At 53.2% G+C, this 18,749-nt stretch overlaps 1 protein-coding gene across 29 annotated transcripts; it reads right to left on the bottom strand.

The window, feature by feature from the left end:
- Positions 1 to 2,072: 2,072 nt before the first annotated feature.
- Positions 2,073 to 16,750, bottom strand: Rnf44 (ring finger protein 44). 29 transcript variants are annotated; one of them, NR_027396.1, is made up of 11 exons: positions 16,403 to 16,634; positions 7,012 to 7,162; positions 6,635 to 6,760; positions 6,269 to 6,436; positions 5,717 to 5,890; positions 5,463 to 5,624; positions 5,254 to 5,375; positions 5,001 to 5,088; positions 4,787 to 4,908; positions 4,608 to 4,707; positions 2,073 to 4,485 (listed from the first exon to the last, which is right to left on the bottom strand). NR_027396.1 is itself a non-coding variant. In XM_030247093.1 (11 exons), the coding sequence occupies exons 3-11, from the start codon at positions 6,686 to 6,688 to the stop codon at positions 4,423 to 4,425; spliced, it is 1,056 nt and encodes a 351-aa protein (XP_030102953.1). In that variant the 5' UTR covers positions 6,689 to 6,763; positions 7,012 to 7,162; positions 16,646 to 16,750; the 3' UTR covers positions 2,073 to 4,422. The 29 variants fall into 29 exon arrangements, 27 of the variants coding, with proteins under 27 accessions (XP_030102953.1, XP_030102950.1, XP_030102957.1 ...); NR_027395.1 differs by having other exon boundaries at positions 5,717 to 5,893; XM_030247093.1 differs by lacking the exon at positions 16,403 to 16,634 and adding an exon at positions 16,646 to 16,750 and having other exon boundaries at positions 5,717 to 5,893; positions 6,635 to 6,763.
- Between the last annotated feature and the right edge of the window lie 1,999 nt (positions 16,751 to 18,749).

Raw genomic sequence — 18,749 nt, forward strand, 5'->3', positions numbered from 1 at the left:
TACAATGTGGAGCTCAGATGACAACTCGCAGAAAGTTCTCTCCTTCCACTGAGTCACAGGTCATCAAGTGTCACTTGCTGAGACATGGTTCTGATATTTTCCAACCTATTTCAGAAAAGGCTAAAAACTTTCCTGAAATTTGGGTAAGTTGACTCCAACACACCTTCCATTCATCCAGATGTGAGTTTTTGTGTACAGCTACACTTGCCTGTACCCTAGGTTTTACAACTTCCAGCATATCTTAGATTTTTCTTTACGATGACAAATTTACGTGTGTGCACCTGTGAGTGTATACCATGTGTGGTGCCCGTCCGTAGGGGCCAGAGGCACGGGATCCTCTGAAGCTCCACTTACTGGCAGTTATGGAGTCACCTGATTTGGAGCTTGGGAATCCAATTCTAATCCTCTGGAAGAGGGTGACACTTTCACCGGCTGAGCCATCTTTACAGGCCCAAATTTTTACTGACTGGCTAGAAATAGCATTGTTTGTTTATACTCTGTATATAGCTCTATTTGCATATATGCCTGCATGACAGAAGAGGGCATCGGATTCTATTACAGATGGTTGTAAGCCCTCCACGTGGTTGCTGGGAAATCAACTCAAGACCTTTGAAAGAGCAGTCTAGTGCTCTTTAACTGCTGAGCCATCTCTCCAACCCCTAGAAATATTGCTTTTAAATTATATTCTCACGTGTCTAGGTTAATGTTAGCAAGTCAGTCAGCTGAGTGCTCAGCGTGCTGGAAGCACTGCACAGAGCATGCTGCAGTGCCTGTAACTCAAGCACTTGGGAGGGGAAGGTGGAAAGATCAACCTCTGCTATTAAGTTGCAGGCTGGTTTAGGACACATGCTATGCTGTTTCATATATTTATTGCTAGCTTTTCTTTTGTGTTTGTTTTTTCGAGACAGGGTTTTTCTGTGTAGCCCTGGCTGTCCTGGAACTCACTCTGTAGACCAGTTTGGCCTTGAACTCAGAAATCCGAGTGCCTCTGCCTCCCAAGTGCTGGGATTACAGGCATTCGACACCACTGCCTGGCCTACTTGCTAGCTTCTAAAAACCCATTTCCTCATTTTGGATTTTTATTGCTCTAGAGTCTGGGAACTCAGCTGCTGCAACACATAATCTACCATGTCCCGGTACACTGCAAGGGTGTGCAGCTGCAGCCAAAGCAAATACATGACACACAGCCTTCATGATCAACTCTAGAGATTTACAGCATAGGTCCGAGCAAGGCCCAGTTAGACTATCAGAGCCCTTATCCCATGATACTGCCTAGTGGACTTCCTCACTTCTAAAACACCTCAGCTGATTCTGCCTACACATACACACATACACACACACACACTCTCTCTCTCAATGATTCAGACTCCATGAAAAGCACTTGACCAGAGCTCTGGTTAGTGGCATCACACAAGGTACTGCTCTGCAGAATCGTGCTGTTTGGCATGCTCACTCCTGAAGCCCTGTACCCAATGCCACCATGGAGATAAATGAAGCCCCACTGGGGCAGGGAACAGAGGCATGGAGTGCACAGGTCTACCTCAGGTTGTGGCCTGGCCAATCATGCTGCTGAACCCAGAGTTGTCCAATGTCTAATGGAGTTCTCGAGGTTTCCCCTTTTGGAGAAACGCAGTTGGACTGCACCTTGACCCATTATGTTGGGGATGAGGCCCAGTGCTTGGCATGAGCTAGGGTAGCACACCCCACCATTGAGCTGCACACAGCCCACTCCCTCAGAAGTTCAGTGTTATGGCCTGTGTGAGGGGACGTGCCTCTAACTCCAGCACTTTGGAGACAGAAGACGGTTCATCCTCAACTACAGATTTGAATCTGAGGCCTGGGCTACATGAGATCACCTCAAAATGCCAAGAACAACCTAGAAGTTCGGATGACCAGGTGTCCTCCTCACATTTGTTCGATGGAATCTTGTAACTTGCCAACACAACCCATTTCCACTCAAGGCAGGTGTTTCTGGTCAGTTCATGGCTTGCCACCCCACTGAGCATGACCAGTCTCCACGTCCCCATTCCCCACTTCTCATGGAAAGAACACAGAGAGCAGCCAGAGGCAGCTTGGGCAGCACTCGTATACATCATACATTTATTAGTGAATATCCCTCTGAAATCAGCAACAATATTAAAAAAAATAATGATTGCACTACTTGGTCAAGCAGAACTAGCAACTTTCATTTTAAAAAAAGTACAAATCTGTTAAAAATTTCAATCAGTATACACATATATAATACAACATACTAGTTATGTTAAATGCTACAAACCAATGTGAGTCCAATGGGATGGAAAAAACCACACATTTAAGCTTTAAGAACCATTTGTCTCTATATATTAGCATTTTCTCAAATACATACATGGGAAAAATGAGGTAACTGTAAGATGTGCAAGGAACAGGGCCCCCAAATCACATGTGTTTATATATATATATATATGTGTGTGTGTGTTTAGTTAGATATATATATATAAAACTTTTCTAACACAGAACACAGGCGCTGGGCCCAGCAGTGCTGGGGGAAGGTGCCCACTGTCATGCCTAGGCCAGAAGTTGGTAAATAAAGAGTAAACAATGCCAAGCCCCCACCACAGGAAATCATTGGTAACATGGCATCTACAGCAAGGTCGGCAAATCACAAACATCCTAAGTAATTGTTTCATAAATCTTTTTTAAATGATTAAAAACAAACAAACAAAAAAGGTGTATTTCCCCCTAGTAGCTGCTTGCTGGAATCATCACTGCAGCCGACACAGTCCATGAGCCAATTCTGCTGCCCCAGGAACCACAAGGGTTTGAAAACCTTTTTTGGGGTGAGGAAGGGATGGGGGTTGGAGAAGGTGGTTCTCTGTGTAAAACACGTGGATTTTCAACACTGCTATAAATATAGAAACATCACCTGGAGTTATATACAGTAAGACTTTGGGTTCTTGTGGGGTGGGACCAGGCCAATGGGGCCTGGCAGGCTGGGGTGGGGGCAGGGCTGCGGTGAGAACGAGGGTGGTTGGAGCATCCCTGAGGCAGCAGGCGCCAATGGCTGCCTGCTAGGATGTGCCGGCCCCACACGCGGTTCGTTCACTCCAGGCAGCGCAGCAACCCCAGTTGGCGGTAGGAAAGGAAAGGAGTGGGACCTGAAAGGAGGGTAAGGAACACAGCCTCCTCCAGACCTTGGAGGGCAGGAATCAGGCCGGGAGGGGCCCCCTGAGGTGGAGGTTCATGTCCTCCCTGACCCCTGTCCTCACAGGATTGCTAGGAGACTCACCCAGGCAGGTGGGACACAGGCCCTGGCTGGAGAGGAGATGCCCTGAAAAGCAGACGGTCCCGGTAGGCTCTAGGGACATGTGCAGTACAGTGCATGGCAGTTATCAGCTGAGCACAGACCCCCCCAAACTCCGCCCTGTGACTTCCAGCCACCCAGATAAAGTTCCAGCCGCACACACTCATGTGGAGGCCTGGTGTGGCAGAACCGGACCCTACTCTGCCCCCTGGGCATTTGGTCCCGGTTGGTCCCTATGCCCCCACTCCTATTAAACCAAAGAGAAAACAAGATAATAAAAAACTAAACACCTCTTAAATATCCACACCCCCTACACGCAATTTTGGGCCAAATGAATAAACAAAAACTGCTGTTCCTCACATTCATGCAAAAAGACAGAGGGGGAGGATCGAGCATGGGTCTGACACTGTCACTGGTGGAGGGGCAGCCACCAGGAACACAAGAACATGCCCAGATCGCTCGAGGCTACTGCAGAACACAATGTATCCAGCTTGGAGCCCTGGCCCATTTGCTCATGGAGCCTGGCTGGGATACTCTCCAGCCTGGGGGTGGGCTGGAACGCTGTGCCTGGGGTAAGGGTCCTGGGGAGTCAGACCCACACCACACAGCAGTGGAGGCAGAGCTGACTGCCTATGTCTGTCTGGAACCAAACAGGAGAACTCAGGAAATGGTCTCTGGCTACTCCCTGCCCACACACCTGGCAACCCCACTAGGGCAGGGAAGGACACGTCATTTCAGTACAGGAGACCAGTTGACCCAGGGTGGCTATTCCTTTGTCCGTCTGGGGTCTGGGGAAATCACACCAGCCACCACACTTGGGGAATGGACTCCTGCCTCCCAGAGCCAGCAGGAAGAAGGACCCAGGGGCAGATAAGAAGCAGACTGAGTTGGGGAAACTCAGGCAGCTCCGTGGCGGGCAGGCAGGCAGGCAGGCAGACTGGGGAAGGAGTCTTTGGAGCTTGGCAATGCAGGGGCTTATTGCAGGGGCTTCTCCAGACTGACCCTGGCACCAGCTCTGGAGTGGCAGGTGGGAACGCTGACAGGCCTGGCCCCGCCCTCACAGTCCTCCCCGGGCCACGCCCTGCTCCCCCCCACCCAATTCCGGAGCTTTGGGCAGGGATCTCGTGGGTGGCTGTGGAGCCTCACTCGGCCTCCCTGGGCACCTCGGAGGCATCCGCCCGGCAAATGGGACAGGTCCGGTTGGCCTGGGAGAACACCCACACATCAGACCCCATTGCGTGACCTCCCCTCCCCCACCTATCTGACTTGGAGAAAATCTCCACTCCTGCCCCTAGAGACACCCAGGAGCCGGCTCAGGCCACCTTACCTTCAACCACTTGTCAACACACTTGGCATGGAACTCGTGGTTGCAGGGGAGGACTCGGAGCAGTTGCCGCACCTCGAAGTCACTGAAGCAGACCACACACCTGAGGAGGGGCACAGTGTCAGCACAGTGACAGCTGAGGCAGCGGAGGGCCCTCCCTGGGCTTCCAGGGTGACACTCACAGAGTCTGCTCAGACTGATGGCTGTCAGGGTTAAAGCGATACGACGGCAGTTGTTCGATGTCTGCTTTGGTGAGGCCCCGGGGCTTGGCGTCTCCCAGCCGCTCAGCCAGGTTCAGGAGAGCCTACAACCAGGCAAGGGAGGTCAGCAGCGCCTGAGGTTATAGGTTTACCACCTCACCCCTTCCTGGCCCAGCCCAGCCCGGGCTCCACAGACCTCATAGTTCTCCATCTCTACGTCATCCACGTCCAGGTCCAAGCTGATGGTGGGGCCCACGGTGGTCGGTGACATTGGCAGCATTGAACTAGACAGGGAGGGAGGCCCAGAATGCAGGTCAGTGGAGGCAGAACAAAGTGACCCTCACTCCTCCATGTACACAGTTCATACTCAGGATCTGGGGCTACCAGAACTGTGGAGGCCCCCAGAGAACAAGGCCTAATGGCACTAGGGCAGTTATGCTGGCACTTACAGGAAGTAGGGTAGGAAGCTTGGGTAGTAAGATGGTGGCGGCGGCGGTGGGGGTGGTGGCAGCGGCTGTTGCAGGCGGTATCTCTGTGTGCTCAGTCTTCGTGGCATCATGTGGGAATATGGCTGCACACAGGGAACCAAGCGCAGGTCAACTGGCAGGCCCACCTGCCCACTGCCCAAGCTTGGCTTCAGATAGGGACGGCCACTCACCACACCAAAGGACAGCTCCTGGTGCAGTGGATCATGGGGTAGGTAGTGAAGGGGCACTGAGGGCGACAAGGCTGGGCCAGTGGCAGAGGTGGAGTAAGTGAAGCTACCCAAGGGGTGCTGGTCTCCTCGAAGGTCCATCTCGTTATCCAGCCGCTGCAGGGGCTAAGTGAGGAAAGGCCAGTCAGCCAGCTGGTTATAACAAGCTCAGGTCTTCCTACTCTGCACTCCCCTCCCCCTCCAGTTCCCACACTTACCATACGTGGGTGCTGGGTCTGCAGGGACACAAACTGCCCAAGCGGTGCCATGTGGGTAGGCTGGGGCGGTGGGGCTGGCGGTGGTGGGTGAAGGATGTAGTGGTCACTGGAGATGAGGTGGGGGTAGGTGTGGTAGGGCCCAGGGAGCTGCTGCATGGTGCACGCCTGGATCAGCTGCTGAGAGAGGTAGAGAAGCTGGGCCTATGCTTGCCACGCAGGCCAGGGACCACCTTCCAGCTACAGGTTCCTATGCATGCCTAGCCCTGGGCCTCCAGCAGCTCAGTCCCACCACCACTGCAGCATCTCTGCCACTGCCACTGCCACTGCCACTGCATGCAGCAGGCTCTTTGGTACAGATAGTCCCTCAACTCCAAACTGCCTTGCACCTGGGTGGAAGCCCACAGGCACATGTTGCTCTGGAAGGGGCCAGGGCAGGCGGCCAAGTTAGTATACTGCCCAAGCATCTGGTTCAGTTCCCAAGGGTGCCTGTGACTACATCTGCTGGAATGGACAGTGTGGCTTGTACCTGGGTGGAAGAAGTCATTCACTCACCGGAGGTGGGAGGCAGCAGAGGGGGTAGTGCTGCCCACTGAACATCACGGAGCATGCTGGGAGCTGCTGGGCACTGCAGCCAGGGATGTGTTGGCTTGTAGGCAAAGGGAAGCCTTGGGTTGTCACTGTGGTGACCGTGTAGGACAGAGGGACAGGTCCCTGGTGCACCTGTGGAGAGAGCAGCAGAGAACTGGAGGGAGGAAACCTGGGGAAGACCCTTCCCCTTTCTGGAACCCAATTTCTCCATCCACATCATGGGATAACATATGCTAAGTATGGCAAAACACTCATTTCTGCTGCCTCTACTCCTTAGACTAGTTTGGTAGAAATAAGTTGGGGGGCAGGGGGTGAGGTAGTTGTACTTACTTGTTCGTGGAGATCAACCATGAACGGGCTCTGCTGGGTGGCTGGGTGCAGCATTCGGGGGCTCCTGCCGGCAGGAGCTGAGGCTCGGTGCTCCTCTACAGAGAGGTTTGATGGTCTGGGCAGCAGCTGCTGGGAGGGTAAGCGCTCATCCTGGGCAGGTGGGCTGACCAGGGGCCCCTCGTGGCCAAGGCTGTACCACACAGAGGAGCCCCAACAGGATAGAGGGGCACCACTCATTTATAATTCATGGAGAGAAGCCAGGGTAATGACCCACACTAGGAAGCCAAGTAGCTCAGGGCCCTGGGGCCCACCCCTCTGCCCTTGAACCCAAGCCAAGCTGGCTGCCCTTGAATTAAGAGATAGAGACTTCTTCCTACCTTCCCCAGAGCTGGCCTGGACTGCTGCTAAGCCTTGTAGAGACTCGCCAGTGACCCACAGGGGCAGAAGGTGGCCACTTAGTCACTGCCAAAGTCCATGGTCTCATCAGGAGGGCAGGGAGGTGGAGGGGCTGTGCCGGGGCTCACAACCCTAGGAGGTAATTAGAGAAAGATGTGGGGGAATAGAAAAAGACAGTTGCTTGTATAATTAGTACCTGGGAAACCAACAAAACCTGGACAGGTCCTCTGAAGCCAGGGGTCCAACACTGACAAGCTAGTCTTAGTTTCCTATTCTGTGAAATGGGGTCAAATCTCCTTAGAATATGAAAAATTCAGAGGCCAGACCAGTATGCTTCAGGGCCAGCTGGCCTGAGGAGGCTCAGGCTGGAGTAAGCTCCTCCTCTGCCTCATGACAAAGGCTAAATCTTGAGCCCCAGGCAGCTGGGACTTTTGGGGAGCTTTAGGCTCCCCTTTCATGTGGCTGGCTGAAGAGGAACTCCAGAGAGACCTGGGACTCAACTCCCCTCTAGATAAGTGCTAGGTAAGATAGTCTGACCTGCTTCCCAGCCTTGGAACTTGTTCTCTCTCCCGAGCCCTCCCCTCCAGTGCCCACTCGGGTGTGACCCCACAACTAAGGAAAGCTTTTAGCAGGCTTGGGAGAACAGACTCACTGTCCCAGGTTCCACATGTCAAAGCTAGGAAATGGGTGGCTTCAAGCCTGTCTCTACAGCCTGGTGCTCACAGAGGAGGGTATCTCAAGGCTCCACAGAGACTAGGAAGAAGCTTTCAGCTGGCAGCATGCACGGCCTGGTACACACCCATGTCTTGTAACCCCAGAGCAGGTCCAACCTCAGGCTTCTGCAACTAACTCAGTCAGGATGAAGCCTTGGCAAGGAACACGCTGAAACCCATCAGGCCCTGCAACACTGAAGAGTGTATCACACTGGACTAGCCAGCCTTGTGCCACAAGGTGGTCTTTTCACTCTTTCTCAGCCAACAAACCTATGGTCATCTGATGTCCAGTTTCAAATGCTGCCCCCTGCTGACACAGCAAGGGAGGGCAGTTCCAGTTAAGCACCTCAGCTGGTCCTGCAAAGGTCAGAACCATTTCCTCTACCCAGGACTCGCCAAGTTTGGGCCCCAATTCTCCAAGTCTGCAGGGAAGAATGCTTCCTCCACATTCCCCAACAGTGCCTGGCCTCAGCCACAGACCTGGGGTATACCAGCTGGATTCACTGCTGTTACTGACCGGCTCAGGCACTCAGCAGGAGTGGGATTCAACTGAAGAAGCCTCAATGACAGGGTGTTGTCAGAGTAAACAATGGGAGGTTATAATCACTCCCCCCAAATCTTAGTCTCTGAAATGAGGCTAAAGCATACAGGAATGGATGGATGGATGGACACACACACACACACACACACAACCCAACTGCATTTGCTCTCCCTCCTCAGTCAGAAAATGGGCCTTCTCTCCAAGATACCCTGACACATAGGCCCCCACTTTTGAGATTCCAGGTCAGGGAAAACTCAAATACCTGAAACAAGATGCCTGGCCTATCCCAACCCAGCAGACAGAAGGACATCTAGTGGGAAGCAATGGAGCCAAAGGTAACAGCATCACCCCCAACTTCTTGCCAGGGTCTTAGGCCCATCACTTCCTCTCCTTGAACTTCAGATTCCTCCTCTGTAAAAATGGGAACCTAAGAACGATCTCTCAGGGACCCATCAAAGGCTACTTTAAAGGGAAGAGAAGAGGCAGCCTTAAGTGAAGGCCAGCTGTGGTGTGAATGGTTGGCCTCCTCCTGCACCCCTACCCTAGGTAGACACAAGTCCCTAAGCGCTAAAGGAGGCACGAGCATGGTGTCCAGCAGTGTACCTGAGGAACAGAAAGGTGGTTCTTTAACTCCTGCCAGAAACTAAAGTGGTAAAGAGGGGACACACCCATTTCAGTTACTGAAACCCCAAGGACTTGTTCTAGACCACGGGGAACACAATTGGTCCTCCTGGCTGGTTCCCTAGACCCAAAGCCCCAGTAGTCTCAATGACAGTGGTCGGAGGGAAAACTACAGAGTACTTCAGGAGCCACGTGTGAGATGTAGTATCTTTATGCGTGAGTAGTGTCCCAGAGACGCAAGAGTGACTGAGCTGGACCAATCAACACACTCAAGGTCAACCAGCACCACTGCTTTCCCACACCTCTCTTCACTGTACTGCTCTCTATCCATAAAGTTTGTGTAAACTCCCCTAAGTCTATCTCTTGTCCCCATGGGTCCACAACCCCGCCAGCCAAGTACAGAGTCCCAAGCACACATTCTAACCCTTGAGTAGAGTCGAATAGGGTCGGTTTGCAGAAAGATTCACTCCCTCTAGCAGACGAGCAGGCTTAGGTGGGAATACAAGTTCCCCTACCCTACATGCTCGCCGTACCTCCCTCTAAGTAGGAGCTTCCCAACTCCCACAAAGGCCGAGGAGGCGATTTAGGGCGGAACCACCACACCTTGGCCAGCTTAGACTCCCTGGGTGACCTTGGTTAAAGAACCCCTTTAGTTTCGGCTAAGCCTTATTAACAATAGAGACTGAAATCTCCCCAGGGCGCCCCTAAAAAAGCCACAGACAAGAAACTAGGTGTTCACATTATGGGGAAGGAAAACAAAGTCCCAGAGGATAAGGCTCCTCCCCAAAGCAGGCCGTGGGGCTCCAGCAGTTTTCCAAAGCTACCCCTCCTTGGGGATGGGACCGAAGCTCGTACACCTGTCTCAGGAGGGGCCTCCGTTGTTCCCCTTACTCCGTAATGCCGCACTCGGAGGAACACTGAGGGGAAAAGGCAGGCAGCACCGCTGGGGCTAGAGCGCTGTGACTTTAAGAGCCGAGGATCCCGGACCATGTGCTCGGCGTGAGACAAAAGCAACAACAAAGGAAGTGGCGGCTGCAGGGGGAGGGGTTGGCTCCTTCCCCTCCACCGCAGCGCTCTGCAAGGCAGAAGAGCGGCCCGGACTAGGTAGCCGCAGGCAGCACCTGGCCCGGGGGCCCCGCCGCCGTCTCCCACCACTCCCTCAGCCCGGGATCGACGCCTACGAGGCCGGCAAACAACGCGTCCCCGAGGGAGCCGTAGTTCCGGGGTGCGGGTCCGAAGTTAAGAGGCCCGGCCCGACTCACCGGCAGCCGTCCGACCACACGCGGGCTCCTTTGTTCGCGATGCGGGGTGCGGACGGTGAAGCGCCCGCTCCTTCGCGAGCCTGCTCTGTCTTCCGCCTCCCCAGCCCGGGCCCGAGAGAAGGGCGGCGCAGGACGCAGCTGTGCTCTCCGGCGGGCTGGCCCTTTAAGAACTGTCCGCGGCGGCCGGATGGAACCAGCCCCACGTTTTGATTCACAACATTCGGATCGGCGGGGGCGCGCAGCGCGGGAGGCGGCTCGCGGGGGCGCGCCAGGACGCGCAAGCAAACAGTAGCGGCAAGAGCGGACACCCGCCCCGCCCCGCAGGCCCCGCCCCGCAGGCCCCGCCCCGCGCCGCGCGTCGGCCAATCGCGTCCTGCGGGCGGCACGTGACTAGCGGGTCGCCATCTTGAAAGGCTGGCTAAAAAAGCCTCTTCGCCCCCACCTCATACTTCAAAGCCCACAAGGCCGAGTCGCAGGTGATGAGCGGTGCGAGCCCAGGTACGGGGACCGTGGCACGCACTAACAGGTCAAGGTTACCTTCTTAGGGCCGCGGCCTCTGTGGGGCACGCAGCCTCTCACGCAGCCGAGGTGAGAGGACCGCTCTTAGCTCGGCAAGCACACTTCCCGGAGATGACGTCACCACAAGCCCGGCAGGCCTGCGATGACCTCATAGCTCACCTCGCCTCTCTACTCGCTCGCTTTCTGTTCCGTTAGACGGCGCCTTTAAACAGCTGGGACAACCCAGGGCTGAAGAGACCAATGACTGAGGAGCCATGCAAATGATTTAACGTCTCCTGGGTAGGGGGATTGGTCTTGCGCGTGCTGACGTCACAGAAACATCTCGGCACCCCGCCCCTAGCGCGGCCCGGGAAAAGGGGTGGAGAGGCTCTAGTTCAGCTGAAGTGGGAAGAGTTGGGATCTCCTGAACCAGGCCCAGGGAGGTTTCTGCAGTTTAGTTCTCTAAGCTTCTCAACGACTGAGAGCCTAGGGATCAGGACAAGCAAGCCACTGTACCGGAAAGAAGAGTCACTCCTCCAGGACCGGCGGATCAATAGTTCGAGAACAGCCTGGTCTACATAGCTACAGAGACCTTGTCTTCAAAATACAAGCAACAAAAATATCACACACCCAGATAGTAACACAGCTGAGGCGAGAGAGGGGGCAGACGTCGGTGTCCCCTTAGGATGCCCCCCCCCCCCCCGGCCAGGCAAACATACAAAGTGGGGTATGGTGTGTCTGCATCGATTATATAAGCAGAACATCACCATTACCTAAAGCACTCATGTCTACTAGGCCGGTCTGTAGTAACTGGACTACTACAGAGTCCACCAACCCAGAACAGGATGTCAGTAGAAAATGGCAACATTTGTTAAACCTCTGTGGCTACAGATGGGTGACACTCTGTACTTTGTGGATGCATCCCATAATCCCAAATATTTAAAAAACAAACCAATTTACTAACAAGGTGTAACAATATTATCAATTTCAACTGAATATTGTATCAGCATACAGTGGGAAGTGATTTGGGAAAAGACACAGGAATTCTCATTAGGGTGCACCTGTTCAGGAGGGCAGATTTGTTTTTTGAGACAGGGTTTCTCTGTATAGCCCTGGCTGGCCTCAGAAATCCACCTGCCTCTGCCTCCCAAGTGCTGGGATTATGCCACCACTGCCCAGCAAGGAGGGCAGATTTTTAAATTTTTCTTTGTATTACTATTGTTTTTGTGTGCTTATAAACATAATCTCCTCTATCTCAGGCAGCCTCAACTCTTGATCCTCTTCCCAAGTGCTGAGATTACAGGCATTATACCACCACTCCTAGTTTAAATTTTTTTAATTTGGTAACTGTGTATTTGCTTTTAAAAATTCTAGACAGAGGGCTGGAGAGATGGCTCAGCGATTAAGAGCACTAGTTACTATTCCAGAGAACCAGGGTTCATTTCCCAGCACCCACAGGGCAGTTTACAACTGTCTGTAGCTCCAAGGAATCTGACACCCTCACACAGACATACATGCAGGCAAAACACCAATACACATAAAATTCTATTCAAAAAAATTCTAGCCGGGCGTGGTGGTGCACACCCTTAATCCCAGTACTTCGGAGGCAGAGGCAGATGGATTTCTGAGGCCAGCCTGGTCTACAAATTGAGTTCCAGGACAGCCAGGGCTATACACAGAAACCCTGTCTCAAAAAACAAACAAACAAAAAATTCTAGACAAAACTGGGTGTAGTGGCCGATGCCTTTAATCCCAGAAACTGGGAAAGGCAGGTGGCCTCTGAGTTAGAGGCCACCCTGATCTACAGACTGGACAGCTAGGGCTACACAGGAATCTTGTCTCAAAATACAAATTCTAGACAGTACAACCCACTGAATAAAATTGCCAAAACCTATAAAACAATATATCTTAGGCTTATTTTTAAAGGACTTTATCATTTTATGTATATGTATGAGGGTGTGTCTGCCTATATGTTTGTACAACTCACAGGCAATGCTTGTAAGGGCCAGAATATATCATTGGACCCCTGAGAACTAGAGTTAAAGACAGCTTAAATCAACTGATATAGATGCTTGGAATCGAACCCTGGTCCTCTGGAAAAGCAGCAAGTGCTCTTAACTGCTGAACTACCTCTCCAGTCCTTTAAGCCCAATTTTATGACATAAAAACTTTTCTCTTACAATGAAAATCTCTTCTCATGGAAAGTAGCCAATGGAAGAATCTAGAAGAAAACTGGGAGGGGGGGGTCCACCCTTTGGCTCAGAACACCCTTTAGCCAACTAACTGCACTGATGATACGCAGCCAACATGCTGAAGGCAAGGTGGTACAGGGGCAATGTGCGGAGATCTCTGAGCAACAGGACATCAAGGTAATGACGTAGTGGCACAGGCGATACTTGGGATGGCACTCTATTTCCCACGAATGCGCATGAACTTGGACACGCACAATGATGTTCTTTGTTGGCCCCTTATCAATTCTCCCGTTCCCTTCAACCTCATGTCCACCAATTACAAGCACCTAGAAATCCTGCCCATGTTCAAAGACACTTAAATCTGCCTGCCTGCTGCTGCTTCAGGAGGAGCCTGCAGGGGCTCCTCACTGCCACCAAGTGTGCACTGGCCCTGAGGTGCCTCTAATATGCTCACCCTGCCAATCTTCTGGGCTCACCTCTTCTAAGCCCTTCCTGCACCATGTTGGTATTCCTTCTGCCAGCTGAGCCTGGCCCCTTCTGTTGGAAGAGCCTTTCCTGGTCTACAGATCAGTTCCTCCTTCCTTCATCGTTCCACTCCCACCTCCCCTTTTACAAGGGCTGATAGGACCCAGACCTTCACTGTGTGAACTAATCACACAAAACCCTGCCTCAGTCACTGTCTCCCTCAATAATCTCCTGGCTGAAGGGGTTCGCCTTCTAAGTGCACTGACATCAGCCTCTGCTAGAAATGTGGCATCACAGGGCTAACCCACTTTATGGGTGAGGATCTGAGAACCACAGAAGTGAAGTGACTTACCCAAGCATATTACTAATTTCTTTTCCCAGAAAACCACCCTCTGGACACAGCTTGAGGGCCTGAGTTCAATGCCCAAAACACACACAAAAATAAATGTGGAGACTGGTGGCCAGCCAACCTAGACTAACTGGTTAACTACACACTCATCTTTGAAAAGGATGGACACTGACTAAGGAATGACATCCAGGGTTGACCACCGGCCACCACATATCAGCACACATGTGCACTAACAAAACACACACTCACCCTCCATTCACAGTTCAGTTATGGGCTTTTAAGCACATGCCTGGCCTGTGTATAATTTCCTCTGTCTAATATGTCTTCAATACCACATACCCCCCTCTGGCAGATTCTTAGTCAAGCTCTAGACTAAGCCAGATATCTCCCTTGTACCTTTTCTGTCCTGTTAGGTTTGTTTTGGCTTCCCAGACCCAAAGACCCATAGTAACGCTGCATCTCAACAGATGGGGCTATCTTCTTCATGTGGTCATCCTGCAGTTCCTAGCAGGGTCCAGACTCATCTGGGACCTGGTTCCCTCTGTGCCACAAATACCCAAAGACTCTAGGTTGTCCCTACCTGGCTACCCTTCATCTTTTCTCATACAGGGCCCTCTTGTTGATCTCCCTGGGACTGGTCTTGGAAACCCTCAGGCAATCTCTGCCCCAAAACAGATGCCAAGACCACCTCCTCCAAATCTGAAGATCTTTCCTGGCCACATGCAAAAATTTTATGGGCAGAAGGGAGGAGAATTTTTACCAAGTTTCCTAAGTTTTCAACAGAAGCCAGAAATCTAGACTACTCTTTAAAATCCTATGCTTTTGGTATCTGGGTGCCACTTCCTCATCACAACCCATTCCCTGTGAGGTGTGGCCCTTATACCTACTGTGTGCTTATGACAGCCCATCCCCCCAAGTGGCAGGTACTGTTTACTCACAAAGAGGAAGTAACTGCCCTCACCACAGAACCCAGAAGGGTAGCCCAGTGAACTGCAGAAAGTACACACTGGGGAGCTGCCTCTGTTCCTGCAAGTGCTAAGAGGTTTGGTACACTGTCCTCAGGTTGCATACCTTGATCATCTCACAATGAACTAAGTGTTAGATACTAGTGTTTGCCCCACTTCATTCACAGAAGAGACCACTGAGGTGACAGCCTATATACATCTCTGTGCAAACATCAAAAGCACACATGTCCCTCAGGCGAAAAGACCACAGAGAAGCAGAGGGCCTAGTAAGTGGTTTGAGAAGACACAGATGAAGGGGAGCTCAGGCTCAGCAGGACCCAAGTGCAAAACACTTGCTGCGGCATTCCAGCCTCCTCCTGCAGGCCTCATCTGCACAGGAGCAGGACTGCAGCAGGCTGAGGCAGGAAGAAGGTGCCAGCACTCTTTTCCTAGAGGGGCCCTGCCCAGCCAGGGTTCCTGCCTACCATCAGAGCCTGAAAACTGGCTCCCTCCCTTCTCTGAGTCAGGAAGTATTTGGTTCCTTCTCCCTTGGCTCCTCAGATCTTCCTCCATAGAGGTGGGACACAGTAGCCTTGCAACCGGGACATTGGGACACACAGCACATACCTTGGGACTCAGACCTCTCAAAATACTACCAAGCATCAGATTGGAGAGAGCCTCAGACACCAGGGAGAGTGTTAAAAAGGCTCTGTTCTACATCCTCTCTGCTTTGGGCAAGGATGAATCGAAAGCTTTGCCTCTCCATATACTCGACCATTTGTGCAGATGGGCCAGGAGCAGAGAGTGTGGGTACGTGCAGATAGGTTCTGGGTCTTGTGCTCATGAGAGCAACCAATCTGAGTTCAGCTTTGAGACGCTGGGTTGGTTATCTTCCCTCACACCTCAAGCTCTCATCTGTAAAATGGGGCAATGACAACACTAATAACTGAGGTACCGTTCACCTGCTGAATGTTACTAAGACTGCACTAATGGTTACACGTAGGCAGCCTTGGCTCTCAGGGGCTCTGTGACCTTGAAGTCTTCCCTAACCTCCCAGAGGCTGTTTGTCCAGGGGTAGCACTGGATGAGAGTACCCTGTACCTACATGGCTTTCATTGGATATGCAGATGGCCGTGTACCGGTGTGACTCCCTAGTTCTGTGTCTGCAGTGGGATGTGTGAACCTTGTGTGTATGCCGGGGGGTGGGAGGTGGGGCTTTTTTCTCATTCACCCCTACACCGCATGCACCTCACCACTGGGATCGCTCAGTCTGCAGTCGGATATGAAAGCACTAGACCACTGAGAAGAAAACTGGGGCCTGCAGGAGTGCAGTGCCTATAAGGCCCGAATAACCCACTTCCTTGTGTTTTACGTATCACCCCCCAATTCTTTTCTTCCCTGGTCCCCAGCACCGGCTTCACTCAAGCTGGGGCTCAGACAGCAAAAGCTTTGCGACTGGGCAAAATGCAAACCTACCCGACCCCCTCGGGGTTCGGACATCGCGAATGCAGTGATGGCCCTGTGTTAGTGCTGTTCTGTTCCCTGGACCTCCAGCCACTCTGGCTGCCAAGGGGTGAAATGGTAGGGACACCCTCACGGGGCCACAGGGCACAGGATCCTCGTTGGAGTCCCACCATCCGAGCGCAGAGCTCACAGGAACTCGTCCAGCTCGGCGCCCTAGCACTTGGACCGAGAGACCGGCCCAGGTGACGACTAGGGCCGGCGAGGCCTCACCGAAGCTCCCGCACCTCCCGCCGCGTCCACAGCAGCCCGCGCCCGGTCGTTACCTGGGGCCACGGCTGGGCTCCACCCCGAATAGGCAGCGGCGCGTTGCTCCCGGGGCAGCCCGGTCCGGCTCCGGCTGCGGCTCGCAAGCCGCCGGCCGCGGCCCTCCCCCTGCGCCCGCAATGGAACCTCTCAGTGGCGACGACCCCGCTCGTCGCCTCCCCCATCCCCAGTGCTCGCTATGGGCTGGTCGGGCCGCACCATCGTGGGGGGGGGGGAAAGGGCGGAGCGTCTGGGCACACTACCTTCCGGGGACCGCAGGGACGACGCGCCCCAGCCGAATGGTCCGCCCCGCCTCACAGCGTGCAATGGGCCGGCCGGACCGAGCCAGCGCTGTCAGGGGGAGAGCTCGGGCGGGGCTTCCGGGCACGCCCCCTCAGTGAACTCCCCGCGGGATGTGCGCAATGGGCGGGGCGGGCCTCACCACCGCGGAGCGGGGGAAGCCGGGAACGGGGAATCTGGACACGCCCCCTCAACACGGGCGAAACCCATGGAGCTGAACGTCATCTCCCCCTGAGGCGCACAATGGTCCCGTCGGGCTGTACCATCGCGGACCCGGGGAGGGTGGGGCGGGGCTTCCGGACACTTCCCCTTGGCGCGACCCCAGAGGCGCGGGCGAAGCGCGTAGGAGCCGTCGCGCTCTCAGTGCCTCTTTGACCCGGCATGAGGGCCGGCCCTATTTCTCCTGTAAAATAAGTTAAATACGACTCTGTGGCCTTTCAAGGACACTTGAGAGGACACAGACTCCAGATACTCCACAGACTCCAGAGGAGGGGGTAGACCCTGCCTGGACCTTTCCTTAATCGCGCGGGGAAGCAGGTCGGTGAGGACTACAACTCCCAGCGGGCCGCGCTGCCGGGCATGCCGGAAGTTGTAGTTCCTACAGACCTTGCCCTGGGGCTTGCCCCAAGGCTTTTAGGATCTCAGCCCAAGACTTAGTTGGCTTCTCTGTGGTTCGTTGTCCTCAGCGTTAACTGGGCCTTTAAAGCCTCCTTTTGTTGGCTTCCTCTTGACAAGAGCGCTTTAAAGGGGATGTTCTCTGAAAGGGGCCTAGGGTTCTGAGGCCAGGTGTGGGTTGGAAAGTTGTTTCTAAGGTTGACCTGTTTCCGGACTGGCGTCCTTACTGTACAGGCACCGAAGAGACTTTGTACCTGCCAAGTGCAACGAACTTGGAGCATGGAGAATGAAGGCGTGAACACATTCCACCAAGGAGCCACCCTTGGTCATGGCTCTCCTGGTCACCCCTAAAGCAGTGTCATAGAGCTGGCCAGAGACAAGCTACAACTAGATTTCATCTTGTCCGGTTTCTAGGCACAGAGGATGCACAAAACAGTCAAGACCACAGGAAGCTTCTTTGGTTGGTTTGGTTTGAGTGTCTCACCCGGGCGTGGTGGCCCACGCCTTTAATCCCAGCACTCGGGAGGCAGAGGCAGGCAGATTTCTGAGTTCGAGGCCAGCCTGGTCTACAGAGTGACTTCCGGACAGCCAGGGCTATACAGAGAAATCCTGTCTCGAAAAACAAAGCAAAACAAAACAACAGCAACAAAAAAAGACAGGGTCTCTCTAAATAGCCTTGTCCATGTCCTGGAACTCGCTGTGTAGACCAGGTTGGCCAAGAACTCACAGATAACAGTGTGTTTTCATCTTCTTAAGTGCCCGGATTTAAGGTGTGAACCATTAAAGGTTTTCCCAAAGACTTTGTCTTTCTTTCTTTCTTTCTTTCTTTCTTTTTGGTTTTTCTCTTTATAGCCCTGGCTGTCCTGGAACTCACTTTGTAGACCAGGCTGGCCTCCAACTCAGAAATCTGCCTGCCTCTGCCTCCCGGGTGCTGGGATTAAAAGTGTGTGCCACCACTGCCCGGCTGACTTTGTCTTTCTGAGCACACACTAACGCAAGCACTACGAAGGACTTTGGTGTATATTCATTACTCATGCGAACTTTGTCACTTGCCGTGCTCGATGCTCTCAAACATTACCAGACTACATTTCTATGAATTGGATCCTTTCCTCATGTGCAGTTTCCAGGAGAGGGCTTGAGGTAACCTGAGAGCCTAAGGTTACCGGTAAGGCTGTGGGCAGGCCTGAGGTCCCTGGTCACCTCTGGCTCTCCACTCTACTTTTTACTTCCCATCCCCTGAAACTGACATTGGAGATGAGTCTCATCCAGATTTGGATCATCACAGCCCAAAGCCCGGTGAAATACCCAGGCTGCTTTGGTAGCGAATGGGCAGGATACTGTGGGCAGATATGCCAGCTTTATCAAGCTTATGCAGATGTTATGCAAAGGTCTAGCCTTTGTCCACTTTCTGGCGGTCAGAGTAGTGACTCAGAGCTGCTGACCCTGCCATTG

The sequence above is a fragment of the Mus musculus genome, chromosome 13 (assembly GCF_000001635.26).
Source record: "Mus musculus strain C57BL/6J chromosome 13, GRCm38.p6 C57BL/6J".
In the NCBI taxonomy this organism is placed as follows: Eukaryota; Metazoa; Chordata; class Mammalia; order Rodentia; family Muridae; genus Mus; species Mus musculus.